Source organism: Mesocricetus auratus, unplaced genomic scaffold, assembly GCF_017639785.1.
Source record: "Mesocricetus auratus isolate SY011 unplaced genomic scaffold, BCM_Maur_2.0 Super-Scaffold_100014, whole genome shotgun sequence".
Taxonomy (NCBI): Eukaryota; Metazoa; Chordata; class Mammalia; order Rodentia; family Cricetidae; genus Mesocricetus; species Mesocricetus auratus.
Genome location: NW_024429197.1, coordinates 73,632,972 through 73,654,071, shown reverse-complemented (window position 1 = coordinate 73,654,071; position 21,100 = coordinate 73,632,972). Strand labels below are relative to the sequence as shown.

At 50.3% G+C, this 21,100-nt stretch overlaps 1 protein-coding gene across 7 annotated transcripts in view; it reads right to left on the bottom strand.

Moving 5' to 3' along the window:
* Positions 1–21,100, bottom strand: part of Whrn (whirlin) — an 82,155-nt gene that overhangs the window by 19,808 nt on the left and 41,247 nt on the right. For 3 of the 7 annotated variants that reach the window (XM_040757341.1, XM_040757342.1, XM_040757343.1), the window contains exon 4: positions 290–504. In XM_040757341.1, coding sequence (XP_040613275.1) covers positions 290–504 — 215 coding nt within the window. Of the gene's footprint in view, positions 1–289; positions 505–9,179; positions 9,416–21,100 lie in introns of those variants that run through there. The other 4 variants (XM_005075131.4, XM_040757344.1, XM_040757345.1 and 1 more) reach the window with 2 other exon arrangements.

Below are 21,100 nucleotides of genomic sequence, written 5' to 3'. Positions count from 1 at the left end.
GGTTTGTGGCTTCTGAGACTTTCATCGCAAGCACCTCCTGGTGTCCTCTCTGGCAGTATGGCATGAGGGCAGAGCCTACACTGAGATACAACACTAGGCACCCAGAGACTGGGGGCTCCAACTCCTGCATTTCAGCTTTCCCTGGGGACACCGAGGCTAGGGCAGGAAAGGGAGAGCCCATGCTCGTGCCCGTGAGTGGAACGGATCTCAGGGTGGAGACACCAGGCTGAGTGGAGTCATGTGGCAGAAGATGGAGGAACATTGATTCAAGGGTTCCTGAACCCCGTGCCTGAGGCCAGACCCTGCCGCGTTGGTGGCGTTTTCCCCAATCCGGGAACTGGCAATCCACTTGGTGTGGTCCACGGTGGTACGTGCGTGGGGCAGCCTTCCAACGTCCTTCACGGTCAGGATGAGGTGCCGGGACGACTTGAGCAGCTTCACCGCCTCGTCATGCAGGATGCTGAGAAAGCTCCGCCCATTCGCCTCCAGGATCTGGTCCCCAACCTGCCAAGACCCAACACCATCAATGGGATGCCCTCATCCCGCTCTCCTCTCACCAGACTGAAGTGAGGTCACTGGGGTTCAGAGAGGCTACGTGGATGCCTGAGGGTCGCCTAAGAAGGAAAGGACAACTTTCTCTCTATGTCAGTCCTGAGCCCTGCTCCTGTCACTGGAAAGGGAACTTCCTATTTGTGACAGATCTGAGAGTAAGTCAACTATGACCTTCCCCGAAGTCCCCTATCAGAAACCAGGCAGCTCAGAGACAAGTCACAGGAGCTCACAGCAGGATGAGGTGAGGGAGTGAGGGCAGACACCTGTTGTTTCCATATCTGATTCTACACTGTTGAGATTTCTTACCTGGCACACGTTGGTTGCTTTTTAAAGATTTACTTTATGTATATAAATGAGTACTCGTGTGTGCCTGGTGCCCACAGAGGTCAGAAGAGCGGGTGGAATCCCCTAGAACTGGAGTTGCAGGAGGTTGTGAGCCAATACATGAGAGCTGGGAATTGAACCTGGATGTCTGCAAGAGCAAGTCCTCTTAATCATCGGGCCTTCGCTCTGTCCCCAGCTCACATTGTCTTGTCACTTTAGAATGTCCCTTACTAAAGGGAAAAAAAACTCAGAAAACAAAAACCACAATAACCAAGATACCCAGCCTCCCACCGAAGGAACACACACTGCTCAGAGTCTTAAGACAAGCAGGCAGTTTTATTTCATGATACAAAACTACAGACAAGCAAGTATGTTTAAAATGAAAAGATAAAAAGACAGAGACAAAACCACTAACTTTTCAATAAAAGCAAAGAAGAGTCAGGGGGAGGACGCTCGACGGTGCCATGGGGAGCACGGGAGGGTGGGGCCTCGATGCTCGGATTCACTCCCAGCAGGCTCCCATGTCCTTGGCTGGGACAGCAGCAGGCTGCTGTGACCACTCCCCTGCTGAGTCTGCATTACCAATAGTGGGGGAGCCAGACCCTCCCATGGCCTGAGCTGCTTGTGGGCTGCGACTTTTGCTGAAGTGGCTGCCTCAGAGTCATTTATGCTACTGTAAGTCACTTCAGTGAACTCGCTGGTTCACTAAACTAGACCTGGGAGGGACTGATGCCTCACCTAGGGAAAGGAAATACTTGTTTATTTCTCCTCAGGAAAGGTTAGGCAACAGGATGCTCACCCTTGGCTTGTGGTCACGGGGAACTACACGGTGCAGAACCTGGGTCAGTCTGGCCAAGGCCCATCCCCTTTCTATTCCTGCGGCCTGTTGCTCCTAGGGGACCACATGGCTTGGCTTCCAATCCAGCCTATCCCAAAGTCACCTTCCTCAGCTCTGCCTACAACAGTCAGACCTTGACTCTGACCCAACCTCCAGCTCTGCCTGTATTTCTCCAGCCAGCTCTCCAGCAAGTCTCACCCACTCCCCCTTCCTCCACCGGTGGTGGCCTCTCTCTGGGTCCCCACCTGCTCACCTGGTGGCTCCTGACTCAACATTTCATCTCCAGGGTTTATATACAAATGACCACAGCCATCATCACGAAGGGGACTGTAAACACGTGGTTAAGGGCTTCAGAGACCATCAGAATCGGGGTCAGGTCCTGTTCCTGTTATTCCCACGCCATGTGACACGCCCACAGCCTGCGTCCCTTCCAGTAGCCTGTGTGCCCACTTTCCTTGGGTGGATATGAACCAAGGCCGTGGCCCAGGCCTGTACTCCAAACGACCAGCTATCTGGGCCTGACTCTATACACTGACACCACCCATTATGACAAGTTTCACTTCCTTGCCACTGGCTTCCCTGAGCATCTGAGGCTGTGGACAGCCCACTGGGCTCCCAATAAAGAATGTGGAACACGGCCCTAGGGCGTTGCCAGCAAGAGCTCACTAAATGCAGCTTTCTCCTAATGGTTGGAGTTTTGTGAGTCTGTCTCGGTCCACCTCTTTTGGTCTCTCTGAAGCCCAGAGCTGAGCCCAGCACAACAGAGCTGCTCATGCACTAGCCTTCCTGTGCAGAGGGAAATGACCTCTCTGCGGCCACTTGCCTGGAGCCTGTCAGGCAGCACCGCTGGATGGAGTCTCTGCCACGGGAGCCATGGCCAAGGCTGCACCTCTTATATTCCAGTGTTTTGTTTCCATAAGTGTCCCTCTGCAGATTCAGCTTTTAATCTTCCTTCCCACTCACTTTATTACAGCCCACAGTTTAATTAAAGGCGCTGGCTGTGTCTGGGAGAGCAGCTGTGTCCAGGCATGCTTCCGAGAGCTGGGCTCTGGATCCCACGGGGGATGGTCAGTAAAGAAGCTCATTCGTAGGCCTGTGAGGCTGGACCAGAAGCCAGGTAAAACACAGGTCACCTCATTAGATGGGAGCTTCAGATGAGCTTTACAAAGATGGATGCACACCCCCAGTGTCCAGGGCCACCATACAAGTCCTCCCCGTGGCACTCTCTGCTTCCATGAAACGCCGATGGCCATGGGCTCCCCATGCTCACCGCTTAGGTCCAAGAGAGGCTACAAATCCCCTTGAGGGACCAGACTGCTGATGGGCTACTGTGGTTCTGAATATCAGTCCACCCCCTGGCTTAGATTCAGAGTCTACCATTTCTACAGTCTGAGCTTGGTTCAGCATGGTGCAGGCTTCAGCTACGCCCTGGATATCTATGTGTTGGAATCTCAGGCTGACTGGCTGAGCATTGCTCCCTTGGGCCTGCTGAATAAGCCTGTCCCTGGGGGAGGAGGCCAAGTTGACAGGGCTTCCCTGCCATCCAACTGAGAACAGCAGAGTGTCAGAGCAGGGAACAGGTCATCCAGATGGATGCCTGTGAGCCTGAATCCCTTGTCCCTGTTTGGCCTCTTCCTCCAAGGGCTAAGCTGAAAACTACCATGTTTGAGGGGTTAGGGCTGGACCGTCCATAATGCCCTTCCCAGCATCTGGCCTGCTCCACGTCACTCCACTATCCGGGTTCCTTTACTTCCTCTATCCCTATCACTGTAGGACAGTCTAGTGGCTTGTATGAGAATGGCCCCCACAGGCTCATGTTTCAATGCTTGGTTTCTAGTTAGTGGAGCTGTTTGGGAAGGACGAGGAGGTGTGGCCTTGTTGGAGTAGCTGGGATTTGCTGAAGGAGGTGTGTCACCAGCAGTGGCCTTTGAGGTTTAAGAGCTCACACGAGGCCCACTCTATCTCTGCCTGTAACTTATGCACCTGATGTGATCTCTCAGCCACTGCCTGCCTTTTCCCACACTCCCAGCCATGATGACCATGGATGAACCCTCTGAAACTGTAAGCCAGTCCCCAATCAAATGCTTTCTTTTAAAAGCTGGTGTCTCCCACAGCAGTGGAACAGTAACTGAGACAGAAGGCTTCATGCACCCAGCAGCTCTGTCAGCCCAGACATTGGCTGCTCAGTGTGACTCTTCAGCTGGCAAGTCTCTCTCAAGAGTGCTCCATGGTGTGGGGGGTGTCTCCACTACAGTCCTCCTTTAGTAGCCAAGTGGTCCACACCATTCTCTCAAGTACGCCTCAAGTCTCAGTGTTCTCATACGGTGTTCTAGCCAGCCCCTAGGTCACCACCAGAACCAATAGAAAATCCCCAAACAGAGACAGGAACACAAGGTTCTCCATAGCTCTCCAACTGTTTCCTTCCAAACACAAGAGATAAGTTCAGAGACACCAAAGTCACACCAGAAATGAATGAATGAACAGCACTAAGCCCACATTCTCAGGCTCTAACCCCTCCCCTTGTCACCTTCATTTAGTCCGGTGCAAGCAGCAAGGGGGAGGTCAGGCAGTGAGGGGATGGGGAGCTCATCTTTCCATGGCTTCCTTTGGCTTGTGTCATGAAATTGGAGATTGCTCTTATCCTCTCAAAGGAAAGCTATGAGCTCTGTCCATTGAGATGTGAGTCCTTCTTCCCAGCTCAGACAGAGATGATATATATATGGTGAAAATAAAGGGGCAAAATACTACGTCCATCAGAACCTTCCCTGGGGTCTCCTACACGTGGAGAAACTGAGGCTCGGCAAAGACATGTCACAACAATGTCAAAGTCTAGCCCTCGGACCAACCCAGGATGCCCTCAATCCTGGTCCATGGGCAATGTGATGGACCATTTAATACTGCTCAGCTTGCTGTGGCACCACAGGATAAATGAGGGAAGGCAGCTTTATTTTACTGGTCTCCATGGTCACCCATTTCAGCACTAGTGATGGAGGAGAACGGGCCATGGGCACACCCTTCTCTGTAAGGCAGAGAGAAACCTGCTCCATCACCTCCAGGCCACCCACTGCAAGGCTCATCATGTTCTAGTGCTCTGAGAAAGTGAGAAACACAGGCATGGACAGGGCACTGCTTCCTCTAAACTTGGGCACCAGGAGGCGGGATCCACACCGTACAATGTGGGGCCCACATAGGAACAACGGGGAAGTGACCCTCAGAGCCGCAGGGTGGCTTATGCAGCCTCCAAGAGACCCGAGAGAAACGTTTCCATGGTTCTAAGCCTCTACCCTCAAAATGGGAACCACATCCTGGTGGCTGACCCACCTAGACTGCTGTGTCACAGGCCATCTGGAACAGGGTTTTTTTGAAGGGAACCCCGGAGTCTGGGCCCAATTCTAGATTCTGCTATTTAACCGCTGAGTTACCTCATTTCCCAGTTACCTCCTCTGGAAAACCCAGAAAAATCAGTCAATACTCCCGAGTGGGTTAGCATGCCCACACTGTGTCTCCCATACTTCAAACAGCACATATTAGGTGCTCAAAAACACTTAAGGATGGACCTAGAGGGAGCACAGGGACTGCCTATGTACAGCCAGTACTCGGTATGCGTTAGCTTCAACATGTGTTCGTTTCTGAAGACTCCTGCTTGTGCCGTCACCACTCACCAACTACATCCTGCCATTCTGTCCCTCAGGGTCCTGCCCGCCCGCCACACCCACCTCTCTGCTTCCAGCATCAGCTGACCACCTCCCGGCACTGACCACCCTGAAGTTCCCACTGCCATCTCAATTTACAGACATCTCAGCTTCCGTCCAGAAGTGAATGTGACAAGACTGGAGATGTGGCCTGGTACCTCCAGCCCGCACGGTCCCTCGATTGACCCCTCCTTTAAGAAAAGACACACTGTGAGGGGTCTCTGATGAGAATGTCTCTAGTCTATCTACACACACACACACACACACACACACACACACACACACACACACAGCCTCCTTATTGATTTGCAAGCTTTTAATTAACCAGAACCATGATGGGGGTTTCTTATATCTGTGTAGGGAGGGGCTCCAACAGAAGAAGAATGGTCATCAGCAGCAACTTCAATTTTTTCAGACTGTGCAAAATGGTCATTAATGTAAATAATGCTCTCAAATGATTTCTAAATGATCATCATCTCATAAAGCTTTTTACTAGAAATTCCAGAAGCAAGGAGAGGGAGGAGAAAGGACACGCCGGGTGCAGGGAAGCACACACAAAACCAGTGCCTTGAAACTGAGGCAGGGGCATCACAGGTTTCAGGCTGGGCCACCAACAAGGCACCATCACAAGGAAACAAACAAGCCAGCCTGCCTCCCTTCACCGCGTACCCTGTCCCATCCTGGGCTTCAAGACACACAAGGACACTGGTGACAGGACTTGAGAAGAGAGAATGGGGGGGGGCAGTGGCCCTGAGATCCCTTAACAAAGGTTGTCCGGAAAGGAGTTTGCCAAGAACGCCACCCCTGTGATGAGCAGAGAGATGGGGGTCCTCGTGGGACATGCAGGGAAAGGCTTCCTGCTTCCAGCCCCTCATCCTTCCCGGGGCTCCACAGAACTGAAAGGTTTCCTGGAACCCTCTAGGGCTCTACCAAACTCCAAGGACCCATTGACCCAGACTTTGGGACCCCAAGTGAGGCCCTGCTGATTACACTGTCACCACAGTTAGCATTCCCATTCTATTAAGGAGTTTTATTGCAATTATGAATCTTTAATAGTTTTCCATGTCAGGTATAAAAGTTTAATGCCCGCCCCTTTCACTACAAGTGAACAATGCAGTTTTAATGAGACAACATTAGTTTTTCCCAACAGTTCAGAAGCAGGCAAACCTTGCCCGTATTTAAAGACACAACAATGGAAGGCTGAGGTCATTGTGAAGCTGGAGTGGAGTAAGGACTAGTTAGAAAGGGCTGGTTACTAGCTGCGCCTCTACACACTGGGACCCTGCCCAGGCAGAACTACGGGAAGGGGTGGGCAGCACAGCAAGCCGTCAGCTCAATTCCAGCTTGCAGCACCTACCCTCTTGCAGCCTTGGCGGATCTGTAGTCTCCGTGGGGAGGGCCTGCCTGAGGCTTCCGGGCAGCATGGGAAACCTGATGTCAGACGGGGTCAAGGACAGAGTAGGTCCTTGAGGTCATTCCTGGGTACTTCCCAGGGGGAACGCACCAAGGGTCAGATGAGGGGAGGATAACCCACAGGACCCTCTGAGGGCCTGGCTTAGCCCAGTCACCTTCTTCCTTTAGCTCTGACCTTAAACCCACCACCCAAGGCAGATAAATATTAGATAAGGTTTCCTGTTTTATAGATGAGAACGGTGGAGATCAGAAAGGTAAAACCACTTGCCCAAGGATGCCCAGCATGCATGGCCTCCTATTCCAACCCCGGTGGAACATCAGGGCATTTAGCATTTCAGCTCTGATGACTTGGGGACATCTAACCTCATCACACTAGGTGGGAACACCACAACAAAATGTTCTAAGTAACAGCTGCATGTACATTTTTAATTTTTCCACTTTCATTAAACACAGCTTCTTTTCTCAGATAATCTGAATAGTTTCCCCCCACTCCTCCTAGTTCATCCCAGAGTTACATTTATATTAATTAAAATGAAGTAAAATGAAAGCCAGTTCCCCAGCACAGAACCTCCGTTTCTTTGACCACCTGCTAGGATGGCTACCTGTAAACTGAGCGCTTCTAGCCTGGCCCTTCCCCAGTGTCTTCCTATAAGCCCGCTATTTCCCCAGTCTCCCCAGCTCCCCCCACCGGCTGAAGCATCAGGGTCTTTTTTCCCCACAGGACTCCGGAGTCCTCATGGCAGCAGCTTCCCTCTAGGCCCAGTCACAGGGGCTCCAGAGCAGGCCCTGTACTCCAACCTCATCCACCTGTGATACTGTCCTTAAGTGTCGCAAAGAAGGAAACCCTGACCATGTTATCCCTCCTTAACCCTGCCCATTCTGTGGCTTCTAGGTGCCACCCTTTCCTGACTCCAGGGGATCTTGGCTGGTATTCCGCTCCACAATTCCCTACCGCGGTCTTTTCAGTGCAACTCTACATGCTAGCTCTCTATTTGTTGACACAGAACTTTCTCTCAAGACTGCACACGCTGTTACTCTGTCCCAAACACTCAGCCCTCTGTTCTTCACCTGGAGTCCACCGGCTCAGATAGCACTGTCTCCCAGACAGGTGTCACCCACACCCTCCTAGTGCCTGTCACAGTCTGACCATGCTGGATGGCAGAATTCAAAGCCACTGTCCTGCACTTCTGGAATGGTACTACCCAGAAAATGCTCAACAGAGCCCTGGGATGAACCAATGAACAGTTAAGTAAACTGAGAAATGAGAGCCAGACCCCGGCCTTGGGCTCCTGAGACAAGCCTGGGACATTTTCCTGTCATGTAAATGTTAGGTTTGACAAGGCCTGTGTTGTGGGATATTATTTTAAGATGTGTTACGTTTGTTTATGCTGTGGAATATTTGTTTAACGATGCAAAGATATGTTTCAATCCTTTCTGTTGCATTTTTTTAATTCTGTGAAGCTGTGTTACTGCCATGCTGGCCCCTCACGGGGATGCCTGACGCTGTCTCAATAAATACACTAGAGGCTGACCTGAAAAGGCTTCCAACTCTGTCACTCGGTGGACAGACAGGAAGATGGAGACAGACAGAAATACAGTGAGACGATCGGAGGGCTTGGGAGCTGGGAGTGGGGGGCTAATGGGGAAGGAGGGTAAATGGAACATAGAGGTTTTTAGGGAGATGAACCTACGTTGGATGACACTGTGATATTGGCTACATGGCATTATCCGCCTAATAAAACCCACAGAATGTGAGCATGAATGTAAATTATAGGCCCCTGCCGATAATGTAGACCGCACTGGCTCATTAACTATAACGTGTGTCTCTTACACACTGATACTCAAGGTGGCTAACAGAGCTGCGGGGAAGCTCTGGGGTAGAGCACCTGCCTCGCATGCAGGAGGCTCTGGGCTGTACTTCCAGCATCACGGAAACACAGTGAAACACACACAACAGAATAAAAAATGACAACTGGAGGGAAGCTCCATGACCAGGCAGGGAAGGGGCACTGCATGTGAATTCTACTGTGGGCTCAAGTTTTCTGTAAATCTCAAACAGCCCTCAAAATAAATGTATTAGTTTTTAAAAATAAAATAATTAGACAGACAGTGGTGTCACACACCTTTAATCACAGCATTTGGGAGGTAGAGGTAGGTGGATCTCTGTGAGTTTGAAGCCAGCCTGGTCTACAGAGAGAGTTCCAGGATGGCCAGGATCACACAGAGAAACCTTGTCTCAGAAAACACACACACACACACATACACCAAAAACCAAAAAATTGTATTATTCAGAAATCATTTAAAAAGCATAAATAATAATACATTTATCATTTTAAAATGAAATTAATTAATTACCTTTGTTTCTTTTTTTTTAATGTACTGAGCATCAAACCCAGGAACCCTCGCATCCTAGGCAAGCGCCCTACCTCTGGGAATATAGTCTCACTAAGCTGCCCAGGATGGCCTTGTATTTGCTATGTAGGCCAGGCTGGAATTGAATTTGAGATCCCCCACACCCCCCACCCTTGTCTCAGCCTCCAGAGTAGGTGGAATTACAAGTCCATGCTTCCAGGATGGGCAGCTTTTATCTTCAGATCTAAAAAATAAATAAAAATTGTGGAAAAATTAAAATGCAAGACTGGTTCCGAAGATCCTGTTGCAGAAATGAAAGGAGAGCAAGCGGCAATGTCTCTCTGTTGTTGCTGTAGGGGGACCCTGATTGGGAGGAGACAGGCAGTGGGACCGACTGGAGACAGACCAGGAGCAGCTCGAACTGCTGATGTGACATTGGTGTGTTACAGGTCATTGTGACAAAGGCAGACTTTATAATATGCAGCACCGGGATCATGATAGCTGTCTAACTAACGGTACACTATTTCACAGTGCAAAGCTGGGACCAAAGGGAAAAAAGCATTTGCAAAGATTTCAGGACCGGAGGCTGTAGCTTAGAAACTTGCCCGCACGGGTTCCTGGGTTGAGTACTCTTTACTGAAAAACAAAACAAGAAAGTATTTCATGGGAGAAAGGCAAATTATTCTGTCTCTTGGACATAAAGAGGCATTTTCTAGCTAGAACTTGGTTTCAACAAAAGGACTGGGATCAATTGATGGGAAAAAATGAAAACTTAGGCAATGGAAAAGACCACATAAAGTCAAGAGAAAATGAGCAGTGAGTACTACCGACTGAATGTCTCCAACACCCCTTACCCTCAGCTCATACCTGTATCGGTGATGTTTCTCATCACTGTGGCCAAATACCTGACCAGAAGCAGGGAAGAGGCCTTGCTGTGGCTCACAGCCCGTCTTTTCTGCCGCTGTGATAAGACACCATGACCAAGTCAACCCTAGAAGAAAGTTTTCTTTGGGCTTGCAGTTTCAGAGAGTTAAGAGTCCGTGCCATCACGGCTCAGAGAGGAGGGGTGAACAGGGCACTGTGTGCCTTGCAGATGGCTCTTACTTGGTGGCAACTTGCCAAAGAACACGTGACAGTAAAACTGGGGTGTGGAAGATGACTCTGCAAGCAAAGCGTTTTCTGCACCAGCGTGGGGACAAGAGTCATAGCCACAGGAAACCTTAATGTATCAAGTGAGTCTGTAATCCCGGCATTGGGAGGCAGAGAGAGAAGCCCAGGGACTCACTGTCTAACCCATCAACAGAAATGGCGGGGTCCATGCTCACCGAGACTGTCTAGAAGTAAGGCAAACAATCAAAGAAGACACTGACGCTGACCTCTGGTTTCCACATACACTGGTGAGTACACACACACACACACACACACACACACACACACACATGACACTGTGAAGAACTCCAGAGGATCATACATTTCACACCCAAATGCTTCTGTATATTTTCTTCTCCATCTCCTAAGAGCATGGACATTCACTTAATAAACTATGAAGGCAGTGAACAAAAGCAGGAAGTCTAGCCACGGGCACCTCTATCTTTCTTTATTGTGCTTGAAGTGTGTGCGTGCATGTGTGTGCACATGTGTATGTGTGCTCGCGTGTGTGTGTGTGCATGTGTGCATGTGCATGTGTATGTGTGTGTGTTTCATCTGCGGCACCTTCTTGCAGGCCACTCCTTTTATTCCTTGTGTAAAAGGTAGTGCACCATGAGTATCCCTTTGCACTTGGGTCGGTTAATGTGCTATTCAGGAAGACATCTGTGTCTGTGCACAGTGACCTCTTGTCATTTGTTGCTTGTTTTATAGCTACCTAGTTCTGTACCGTGGTTTATTTGGCTACTCTTCTCTGTGTGAGTATTTGGTTTGTTTTCCTTATTTTTGCAAGCGCAAATGCTGCCGTAATGAGGGGCATGCGCTTATGTATTTTCTTTTGGAAGTATGTGTTTATGAGAAATTTCTAGAAAGGAGCTTCTAAGACACTCCATCCTGAATTCCCAGTAGAGTATGTGAGAGCTGGCATGTTTTGGCAGCTCTGGCAAGTACTGTCACCTGTTCAACCTTCCTCCAGTGTGATGGGCTGGCTATAAATTATATCTTGGTATAGCTTTAGTGTGTGAGGCTGAATGTGTTTTCATATGCTTAAGGGATGCTTTGTCATTAGTTTACATCTTGCTATTAGAGTTTTGGAGCATTCTTTAGCTTTAGGAGTAATTGGTCTTTACCTGTGATATATATTACACACACACCTGCATTGTGACTGAGCCAACTCAGGTTGAGGGACACACTATAGACAGAGTGGCCTAAACAATGAACATTTATTTCCTTCAGTTTTGGAAGCTGGTGAGTGCCAGGTTAGTGTGGTTGCCTGGTTCTGTTCTCAGTGAGACTGATTTCACGGCTGGCTACTCCCCAGGTCCCCCCATAGAGGGTTCTATTATCTCTCCATCTTCCTAGAAGGGCACCAGGCATTTTCAGTTAGGGCCCCACTCTTCTGACCTCCCTAACTTGATCTCTTTTGCAAAGGCCCTGTTTTCTTCATGGTTTGAATATGAAATGTCTAGCCCCACTTCCTGTCCCATTCCTCTCTCTGTTCTGCTGAGATGTGAGGAGGGGAGGGTGTCCTGGCTTCACATTTCTGCCACCGTGGAGGTGACTGCTGCCATCCCTTCTCCTCCAAGGTGGACTACACCCCCTTAAATTGTGTAGTGGCTTGACCAACAATGGCTCCCATGGGTTCAGATGTTTAAATATGTGTTCCCTAGTTAGTGGGACTGTTTGGGAAGGATTAGGAGATACTGCCTTGTTGAAGGTACATCACAAGGAGCAGGTTTTGAAGTTTCAAAAGTCCATGCGATTTCTAGTTATCTCTCTCTAACCTGCAAAAGGAATTCAGACACCTCCTCCGTGCCTACACACTCATGACGGTCACAGACAGCATCATCTTTCCATCTCATGCTTACTGCAATGTCACTGAAGATAATGCTTTCACGTATTGGATGATGTGTAAATTGGTTACTTTTGCATTGCCATGACAACATGCCTGAGAGAAACAACCTAAGTGAAGACAGGCTCTATTTGGCTCATGGTTTCAGAGAGGTGTCAGTCCACCATGACAGGGAAGCAGGGTGAAGCTGCGCAGTCTGCAGTGATGTGAGCACAGTGGCAGCAGCTATGGGCATTACCGTGGGTCATAAACAGCGCCAGACTGAACCCAGGCGTGTGCTATAGCCTTCGGAGGCTCACTAGTGTCCTGCATCCGACAGCTTGGCTCCCATCTCTTAATGACTCCACAACCCTTCAACATTCTGGCACCCTTTACAGAATGAGAATTCAAGGCAAGAGTCTGTGGGAGGCATTTCAAATTCAAATAACAGCACCATATAATGATTTCCTCCCATTAACTATAAATAAATATGTAAATAAATAAAAACAGGGAAAATTCTTAGTTACTTCTTCATTGTGATGATCAATGCAACTTATAAAAGAAAGAGTTTAATATGGACCTCTTGGTTCTAGAGGGTTTGAGTCTTTGACCACCATGGTAGGGAGCAAGACAACAGGCAGGCATGGAGCTGGGGTAGTAGTCGGGCACCTACACATTTATCCGCAAGAAGAGAAAGCTAACCAGGTCTAGCACAGGCTTTCTGAGTCTCAAGGCCCACCAAGTAACACGGCTCCCACAACAAGCCTGGATCATTTAATCCTTCCCAATAGTTCCACTAAGGGCCCAATTATTCAAACAGAAGAGACTATGGGGGCTGTGCTGGTTTGAATGAGGAGGGCTCCCCAGGCTCACATATCTGAATGCTTGGTCACTAGAGATTTGCTACTTGACAGGGATTAGGAGGTACTGGAGTAAGTGTGGCTTTTCTGAGGAAGTGTGTCACTGCAGGTGGGCTCTAGGGTTGCAGAAACTCAAGCCAGGCCCAGTGTCTGTCTCTGTGTGCTGCTTGTGGGTCTGGATACGAACACTCAGCTACTCTGAAGAAACACCTTGTCTGCCTCTGTGCCACCATGCTTCCCACAGTGATGACAATGGACTAGATCTCTGAACTGTACGCAAGACCTAGTTACATCCTTCATAAGGATTGCCATGGTCATGATGTCTCTTCACAGCAATAGAACACTGACTAAGACAGGTAATTCTTTCAAACCACCACATTCCACTCCCTGTCCCCCATAGGCTTATGGTCGTATCTTAATGCAAAATGCACTTAATCCAACTTCAAAAGTTCCCATGATCTTTCACAGTCTCAACACAGTATAAAAGTCAGAAGACTCTTTACTTTCAACATACTATGGCCCAGAATATCCATTGCCATTCCAATGGGGAGAGATGGGCACACAGTGAGGAAACCCTGGCTTAAAGTACATGGAAGAGGGGAAGGAAAGACTGTAAGGCCAGAGTACCAGGAAGTCTGCTAAGAGACTTAGCATTTTCCCAAAAGTATGGTTGTCTAAACAAGACCAGCCCAGTGACAATACAAGTTGGCAGACTAGCCCAGTGAATGGGAGGAATCTTATAAGGCCCCACCCAAATGAAGAGCTACAGTCAATTAATGGCTGCGGAGAGGGAAAGAATCAATCTTCTCCAGGGTGAGACCCCTGGTAGGTTAGTCAAACCCAGGCAGGCCTAAACACACACACACACACACACACACACACACACACACACACACACACACACACGAGCGCGCACACGCGTGTGCGCACACACACTCTAAATGAACTCATATATATATATACATATATATATATATATATATATACAGAAGAAGAGGTCATGAATATAAGGAGTGGGGATACATGGAAGGAATTAGAGGAGAGAAGGAGAGGTGGAAATGACATAAATACAGTACTCATATATAAAATTCTAAGAAAAAATAGTATTTTAAAGGTGGAGAGGGAATGACCAATAGAGATACCGGACACTGACCTCTGGCCTTCACTTAACACAAGCATACATGTGAGCACACACACATGCACCTGACCCCCAGACACACATAGACACACAGACACATGCACACACATACACCTGCACACACACACACACTCACTCACGTACGCACGCACGCACACAGCAGGATTATATAGTAACACTTGCAGCTTGCTGTTTTATAATCATTTTGTGACAGTTTTCCCAACACAGGAGGATCTTGGTGCTAGATATTTGGGAGGGAGGGCATAGCAAAAACTTTAGTCCAATGTTGCTAAAGTCTTAGTGTTTTTTCTGTGCAGCCATAAACACCTGGAAGGAGTTTCACCAAGACTAGGGGACAGTTCTCCCTGGTGTACAGTGAACACATTTTACTTTTGAACTTGGACTTCTATTGGTGTCAACATTTCTCATCTTATGTGGTCTTGAATTACATTGAGAGAACTGGGAAGAAACATGCCCACCTATTCTCAAGTGTGCGTCCTGAGTTGCAAATTCTGGAAACTTCACTTTCTATGCTCTCCAAAACTGTGTATGTTGAGTCCAAAAAGAAATCCAGTTTGTTGGCACTCCTCAGGGACTTGTGAAGCCAGCTCCTCTCTACCACAGGAGCCGCTCCCTTTTCTACTGGCCGAGGGGGCACATGGCATACCAAAGCACTTGCTGGGATCCCGGCTCACTCGGCATCACAGTACCTGGTACACATGTGAGAGCACATGCTGGCACTCTGGGCCTCCCCTCCCTCAGCAACTCCTTCTCCTCACAGCCCTGCTACCGTCCTTGGTTCTTCCTCTTCTGCGCCTTTCTGGGCCCTCTCTTGCCCTTCCCTCTCCCGGCCAAGGCCAGGCTGGCCGTGCTCAGTCTACTCCTTTCTCTCCCTGCTCTGGGCTCCTCAGACTCTTCTGGCTGTCCTCACATCTACAGTGAGAAGCTTCAGGTTAGCTGACCTCTGGAGTGAGTAGTCATGTTGTCAATTTATACCGGTGCTGAAACCCTCCATTTGTACTGTGTTTGAAGCTCACATGACCAAGGACGAGGTGGTGGTTTGACTAAGAATAGCTCCCATGGGCTCATACATTTGAAGTCTTGTTCACTAGAGAGTCAATGGGGGTTGAGCTCTGAGGTCTCAAATGCCCATGCCATGCCAAGAGTCTCTTCCTGCTGCCTGTGGATCTGGACACAGCTGCTTCTGCATCACATCTGCCTGCATGCCGCCATGCTCCCCACCATGATGACAATGGACTGAACTGTAAGCCAGCCCCAATTAAATGTTTTCCTTTATAAGAGTTGCTGTGGTCATGGTGTCTCTCCACAGCAACAGAACACTGACCAAGCCAGATGAGAAGACAGTTCTGGAGAAAAGTAAGATCTGTGTGTGCATGGCTCTCATCTTCCACAAACATTTCCCTCTGCTTTGGGGGTCTGGGGGAGAGAGGCCTGAGGCAGAACTCTTTGGTCCCCCATGTAGCAAGAAACACATTCTCACCAAGACCAGAAAGAACCTTTGAGCAATTTGGGCTAAATCGCTCCTGCCCCCAACCAGGCTTTGCAGCCTGCAGGCACGGATAGGCTGGGAGAGGGTTTAAGCTGCTCTGCAAAATTCCTCTCTTGTTGCTCTTTTGGAAAAACCTTATTTCAATTAGAAACAGCTAAAGGCTTGACTTTAAGGGAACAGTAGGGTCAATTATAATGCAGCCACGGAATGGAGGATTATTAGGCAACTCTTATGGTTTGAGCTTAGGGAAGACACAACTGGAAAATGTGAAACACGACACTGCCTACACAGCTTATTAATCAATCACCTAAAAAGGATGTAGAGGGAGGAGTGGAAGCTGTAACAGATGACAACAGCCCAGTACCCACCGGCTAATGAGGGGACAATGTGGCCATCACGTGGTAGGGTATTATCTAGCCATAAAAAGGAGCTTACTGACACAGGCTGCATTTTGCTGAGTAGAAGGAGCCAGGCCAAAGGCCACATACTGGGTGATTCATAGTCGTGCAGTGCCCCGGGGACAAAGATGGCCAGCCGGCCAGCAGAGGATATTAGAGCTCCCAGGGAGGTGGGATCCAGGGCTCTGTGAGCGCAGGGAAGTTTTTGGGGTGGTTGTTGAAAATGTTCTGAAACGTGGCTGTAGGCGTGGCTACAGTTTTAGAAAGTGCTGGTGAGAACAATGGAGCATGGCAGACTTACGGTTCACCCCTCAAAAGAGGTTAACGAGGGGGAAACGGGTCAGGGGACACAGCACTTGCCACATAGGCTTGAGGATGGAAGCTCAAATCCCCAGTACCCACATAAATGTCAGAAAGGCGTGGAAGGCGCAGTCAGGACAAGCAGGCTGGCTAGCTGTAAACCAAACTGCTGTGCTTGAGGTTCAAGCGAGAGACCCTGCCTCAACATGGTCTCCACACGTGTGCACATACGTGCACATGTGTCTGCGTACATGTATGTGCCTACATGTTTCACATGGCACCGCAAATTCTGATAGCCTGGTTGCCTCCCATCTACCAGCCTCAGCTCACAGCTCCCGGGCTTATGAATATTGCAAGCCCAGGTGTGTCCAGCTGCAAGGACCAGAAACGGCTGTTGGAGCTGGTGTCACCTACCCTGTCCTCTTCCCTGCCCCTTCTGCTGTCCCCACCTGCTCAACACCCTGTGTGCACCCTGTCCCCAGTGTTCCTCCAGTAGTCTCTCCCTCCATCTCTCTGCTCCCAATTCCACACCACACCCAGCACCGGCTTCGTTCTGCAGCTCCCGTCTACGCACTGGGCATGCAGATGGCTGGCGAGTATCTGCTCATCCTACCGGGCCCAGACACACAGACACTTCCTGTGTGTGACCACAGTGGGCTTCCTTGCGGGGCACTGAAGGGTTCTCCTGAGAATGACTGTCATCCTCCTGTGATCCAGCCTGGCCACGTCTTAGCTTTGTGACCTTGGGTAGGTCAGTGAACTTAGAGATACACTTCCCATTGGTAGACAAGGGATGAGGCCCCTGACCTCCCGCTTGCTGTGGGATTAGTGGAATCAATGTTGGGAAAGCAGCAAGGACAAGGCCTCTGCACAATAGATGTGGGCTGTCGGGCCCCAGAGAAACCCAGGACAAGGAATATCTCGTGGTCTGCTCGCTCTCTCTTCTCTCCCCCACCCCGTTCTCCTCTGCTAGCCCTATTCCAGAGGTCTCTGGCTGCTTTCTCCCTCAATGAGATCCTTCTCCTCAGCCACACCTAGGAGCAGCCATGTCCTCGTTTTCATTCAGGTGCTCCAAGTATTCCAGTGTCACCCTATGGATGTGACACCTCTCTAGACGCCCAGGCCATTTGTTCCTTTCTATTACTCAGCCAGATGCAATGTCCAAGCAGAACCTCTATTCCTGCAGAGTGGCATCTGCAGTAGTTTAAATGCTCATCCCCCCCTCCCCCGCATCGAATTGTCACTGTCACAGTGTTAGGTAGATAGTACCTGTGTGCTGGGGATACAGCTCAGGGGGAAAGGTGCTTCCACAAGGCCCTGGTGCAGTTACCAGCACAGCATAAAGCGGGTGCTGTAGAGGAATTTCGGAAGTTTAAGGTCATTCGTGGGATAGAGGCTTGCCTGGTCACCACAAGACCTTCCTTTACAAACAAGAACAAAACACTCAAGGCAGGCCCTGTCTGCAGCCACACCACCATCTCTGCCTCCGGTCCCCATTCTGCAGAGGGCTGCACTGCACACAGGGTAAGTGACAATGCAGCGTCCTTCCTTGTAGGACCACAGGGATGCGGGCTAGGACAGCCACACTGTCAGGGTGTTGACAGGCCGCCTGCTGTCATTGCTAGTGGGTCTGGATTCGGAGAAATAGGTCAAAGGCCCCATGAAACAACAAAAGGGTGCCCTGGAAGGTGGGGGGCGGGGGTGGGGGCGGGGGTGGGGGGTGGGGATGGGGAGCCTGTCCCAGCTAGCCTGCTCACGGGTTTGAAATAGGCTCAGGGCAAGCTGCTGGGTGTGATAAATGAGGCCAGGGCCAGCAGGCCCTCCCCCTACGGCTGCCTGAGGACGAGGATATGACTCAGGAGGCACCTGGAGGGGCACAGCCAGCTGGGAGAGGAAAGGGAGGTCACTTTTCTGTCATCGGCTACCACAGTCGTGAAGATGCAAGTAGTGTCCCTGGGGAGACAGACTGAGCAGACACCCCACAGGAAAGTGTGAGGCAGACACCACACAGGCTTAGGGAGCACATAAGTCAGCCACCTGCAATGGAAGGCCCTGTCTCTTGCCCTTCCTTGCGTGCGGAAAACCATTAGTAAGAAGGGCACGAGAGGGAAGGGATGGGAACACGGTTTTCAGGACTGGATCTCATCCCTTCCACTCCCAGATCCTCCATCAATTTACTGGCTGTGTGACCTCGGGCAAGTTGTTTAACCTCTCTGTGCTTCAGGTCCCCATCTGTAAATAACGTCAGCGCCTCCTTCCTCACAGAGCTGAAGAACTGTGGCTGGCACAAAACAGCCCTCTCCAAACGCTGGCCAGGGCTGCACATCTGAATAAGCCAAGCCTCATCTGCCCCCGCACTGCCGTCCCTCCCCCATTCCCACCGGGCCCCAAACCTCAAAGGAGCCAGGCAGGAATCAGGACTGACTGCCGGTGAACTGAAGGCAGGGGCACAGCAGAGCATTGGGGAGCTTGGCGTGGGGTGCTCACCGCTTACCGCTGCACACATGTGGGGTCCCGGCCAGGTGGCCAGACACCAGAGCAGCGCCACCACTCCCTTGTGTGACCTTGGGCAAGTGCTGACCTCTCTGGGTCTCATCTTTAGTGGAGGCTGGTGTGTTATCTACCATTGAGATGGGTCAGGACTTGGCATGGGCTGAGCTGGCCTGCCGTGGCCAGGGTGGGGTGAGGTGTAGACAGGTAGAGGGAGCAGTTCTCTGCAGACCTGGTTAGGCCATGCTTTCTCTTCTCTACAGTGAAGATTATTTTTGCAATTGGAAAACACAGTCGTGTTCTAAAATAGGGTTATACCTGTTGGAGCCTCTGGATCGCCCCTCCATGGTACAGGAAGTCCTGTTCCTTCTCACCCCCCAACCCTGCCTCAGAACAAAGGAAAGGTGTCAAAAGCCCAGTTCTACATTCCTGGCAGCTACTTCCTCCCTGAAGTTGCCAGTCGCCCAAGTCCCGGCCCAGCTCAGCTTTTTGCCATACTCGGGCACAAACTCAGTTTGTGGTGGACATCATCACCCCTAGCCTGCAATTTATACAACTTTCCTGCCCTGGCTTGGGTGGGTGACTTCTCTGTCACTCTTCTCTGAGACCACTGAACCCACAGGGTGTTGCTTTGCTGAATAGACCTGTTTTATACTTTTCCAACTCAGCTTGATCTCGCTTACTGCATTGAGGGAGAAACCCGTGGTCGGTGGGCAGAAACCTGTTACCATCCAGCTCAGAGGGGTGTTTGTGCTTACACAGCTTTTTCTCCAGCCCCCACTTTTCCCTCTATGGCCCCCCCAAGCACACGAGAAGGGACGCTCTGAAGAAACACAGTTAGTCTGAACGACCGCCCACTTGTCAGCGCTCTTTGGTGCCTCATCCACGAGGCAGAGATGACTTGACTACGAGGCTGTAAAGTGACTTCCACTGCAGGTCCCTATGCTACAATGGTGTCAGGTTCAACGCCCATCTCCCCGAAAATGGCAGTGTGGGTGACACTGTCCTAAACAGAAGGACTCCAGCAGGGTAAACAGAGGACCCGTAGCAGGCAAACAAGCCTAAAGGCTTCTGTTTAGTATGCAAGATCTCTCAAGGCAGTTTCTTTTCACCAGGAACCACCCTTAATCCTCCAGGAACCTTTTACCCAAGGCCAGCTACCCCTGGCAAGGGCAATTTGGATAGCCCATTTCAGCTAGGATCCCACCATTCTGCTCTTCTGTTTGTACTTCCCTTCCCCAGGGATGGCCCCCAATAAATCCTCCTTTCTGCCCATGAGTGTGTGTAGGAGCACTGCATGAGTGTGTGAGGAACACTGCATGGGTGTGTGTGGGAGCACTGTATGGGTGTGTGTGGGAGCACTGTATGGGTGTGTGTGGGAGCACTGTATGGGTGTGTGTGGGAGCACTGTATGTGTGTGTGTGAGCACCGTATGGGTGTGTGTGTGTGAGCACCGTATGGGTGTGTGTGTGAGCACTTTATGGGTGTGTGTGGGAACAGTGTATGGGTGTCTCTGCCTCCAGCCCCTCTAGTGCCTCCTATGCATAGATCAAGGCACTGTGTGTTCAGAGCACAATTCATGCACACACGGGCCATGTACCCTCTGTGCGGTGCTCCCCTCTGTGCGGTGCTCCCCTCTGTGCGGTGCTCCCCTCTGTGCGGTGCTCCCCTCTGTGCGGTGCTCCCCTCCGTGCGATGCTCCCCTCTGTGTGACCTGACTAACCGTGTAGCATGGGGCTCCCCCATCCCCCTTTCCTGTAAATCTGTAACCTGGCTCCTGTGACCTCAGGCTGGCACATCAGATGATTTTCTTGGAAATGACATGTGTTCAGAGGTCCTAATCCACCCTCTTGGGGAGGAGAAAGAACTTGCAGCTAGAGTTAGAATGAAGCCAGGTTCTGCTCCTGCCTTCCTGATGGCAATACCTTGGGAACATTAGGAGGTCCAGCCTGGCTGGAGGGGGCAGGTCTCTAGGATTTATCCAGCCCTGGCGACTTCCCTCCTTCTTTTATGGCCCATGCTTTCCCTGCCTACGGTCACTCACTCAAGCTTCGCTTTATGCATCCTTCTAGTGGTGCTCTCACGACCCACCCCTTTGGGGGCCAAATGACCTTTTTACAGGGGTCACCTAAGACCATCTCCACATCAAATATTTACAGTATAATTCATAACAGCAGCAAAATGGCCATTATGAAGTAGCGACAAAATACTTTTATGGTTGGGGGTGACTACAACATGAGGAACTGTATTGAAGGT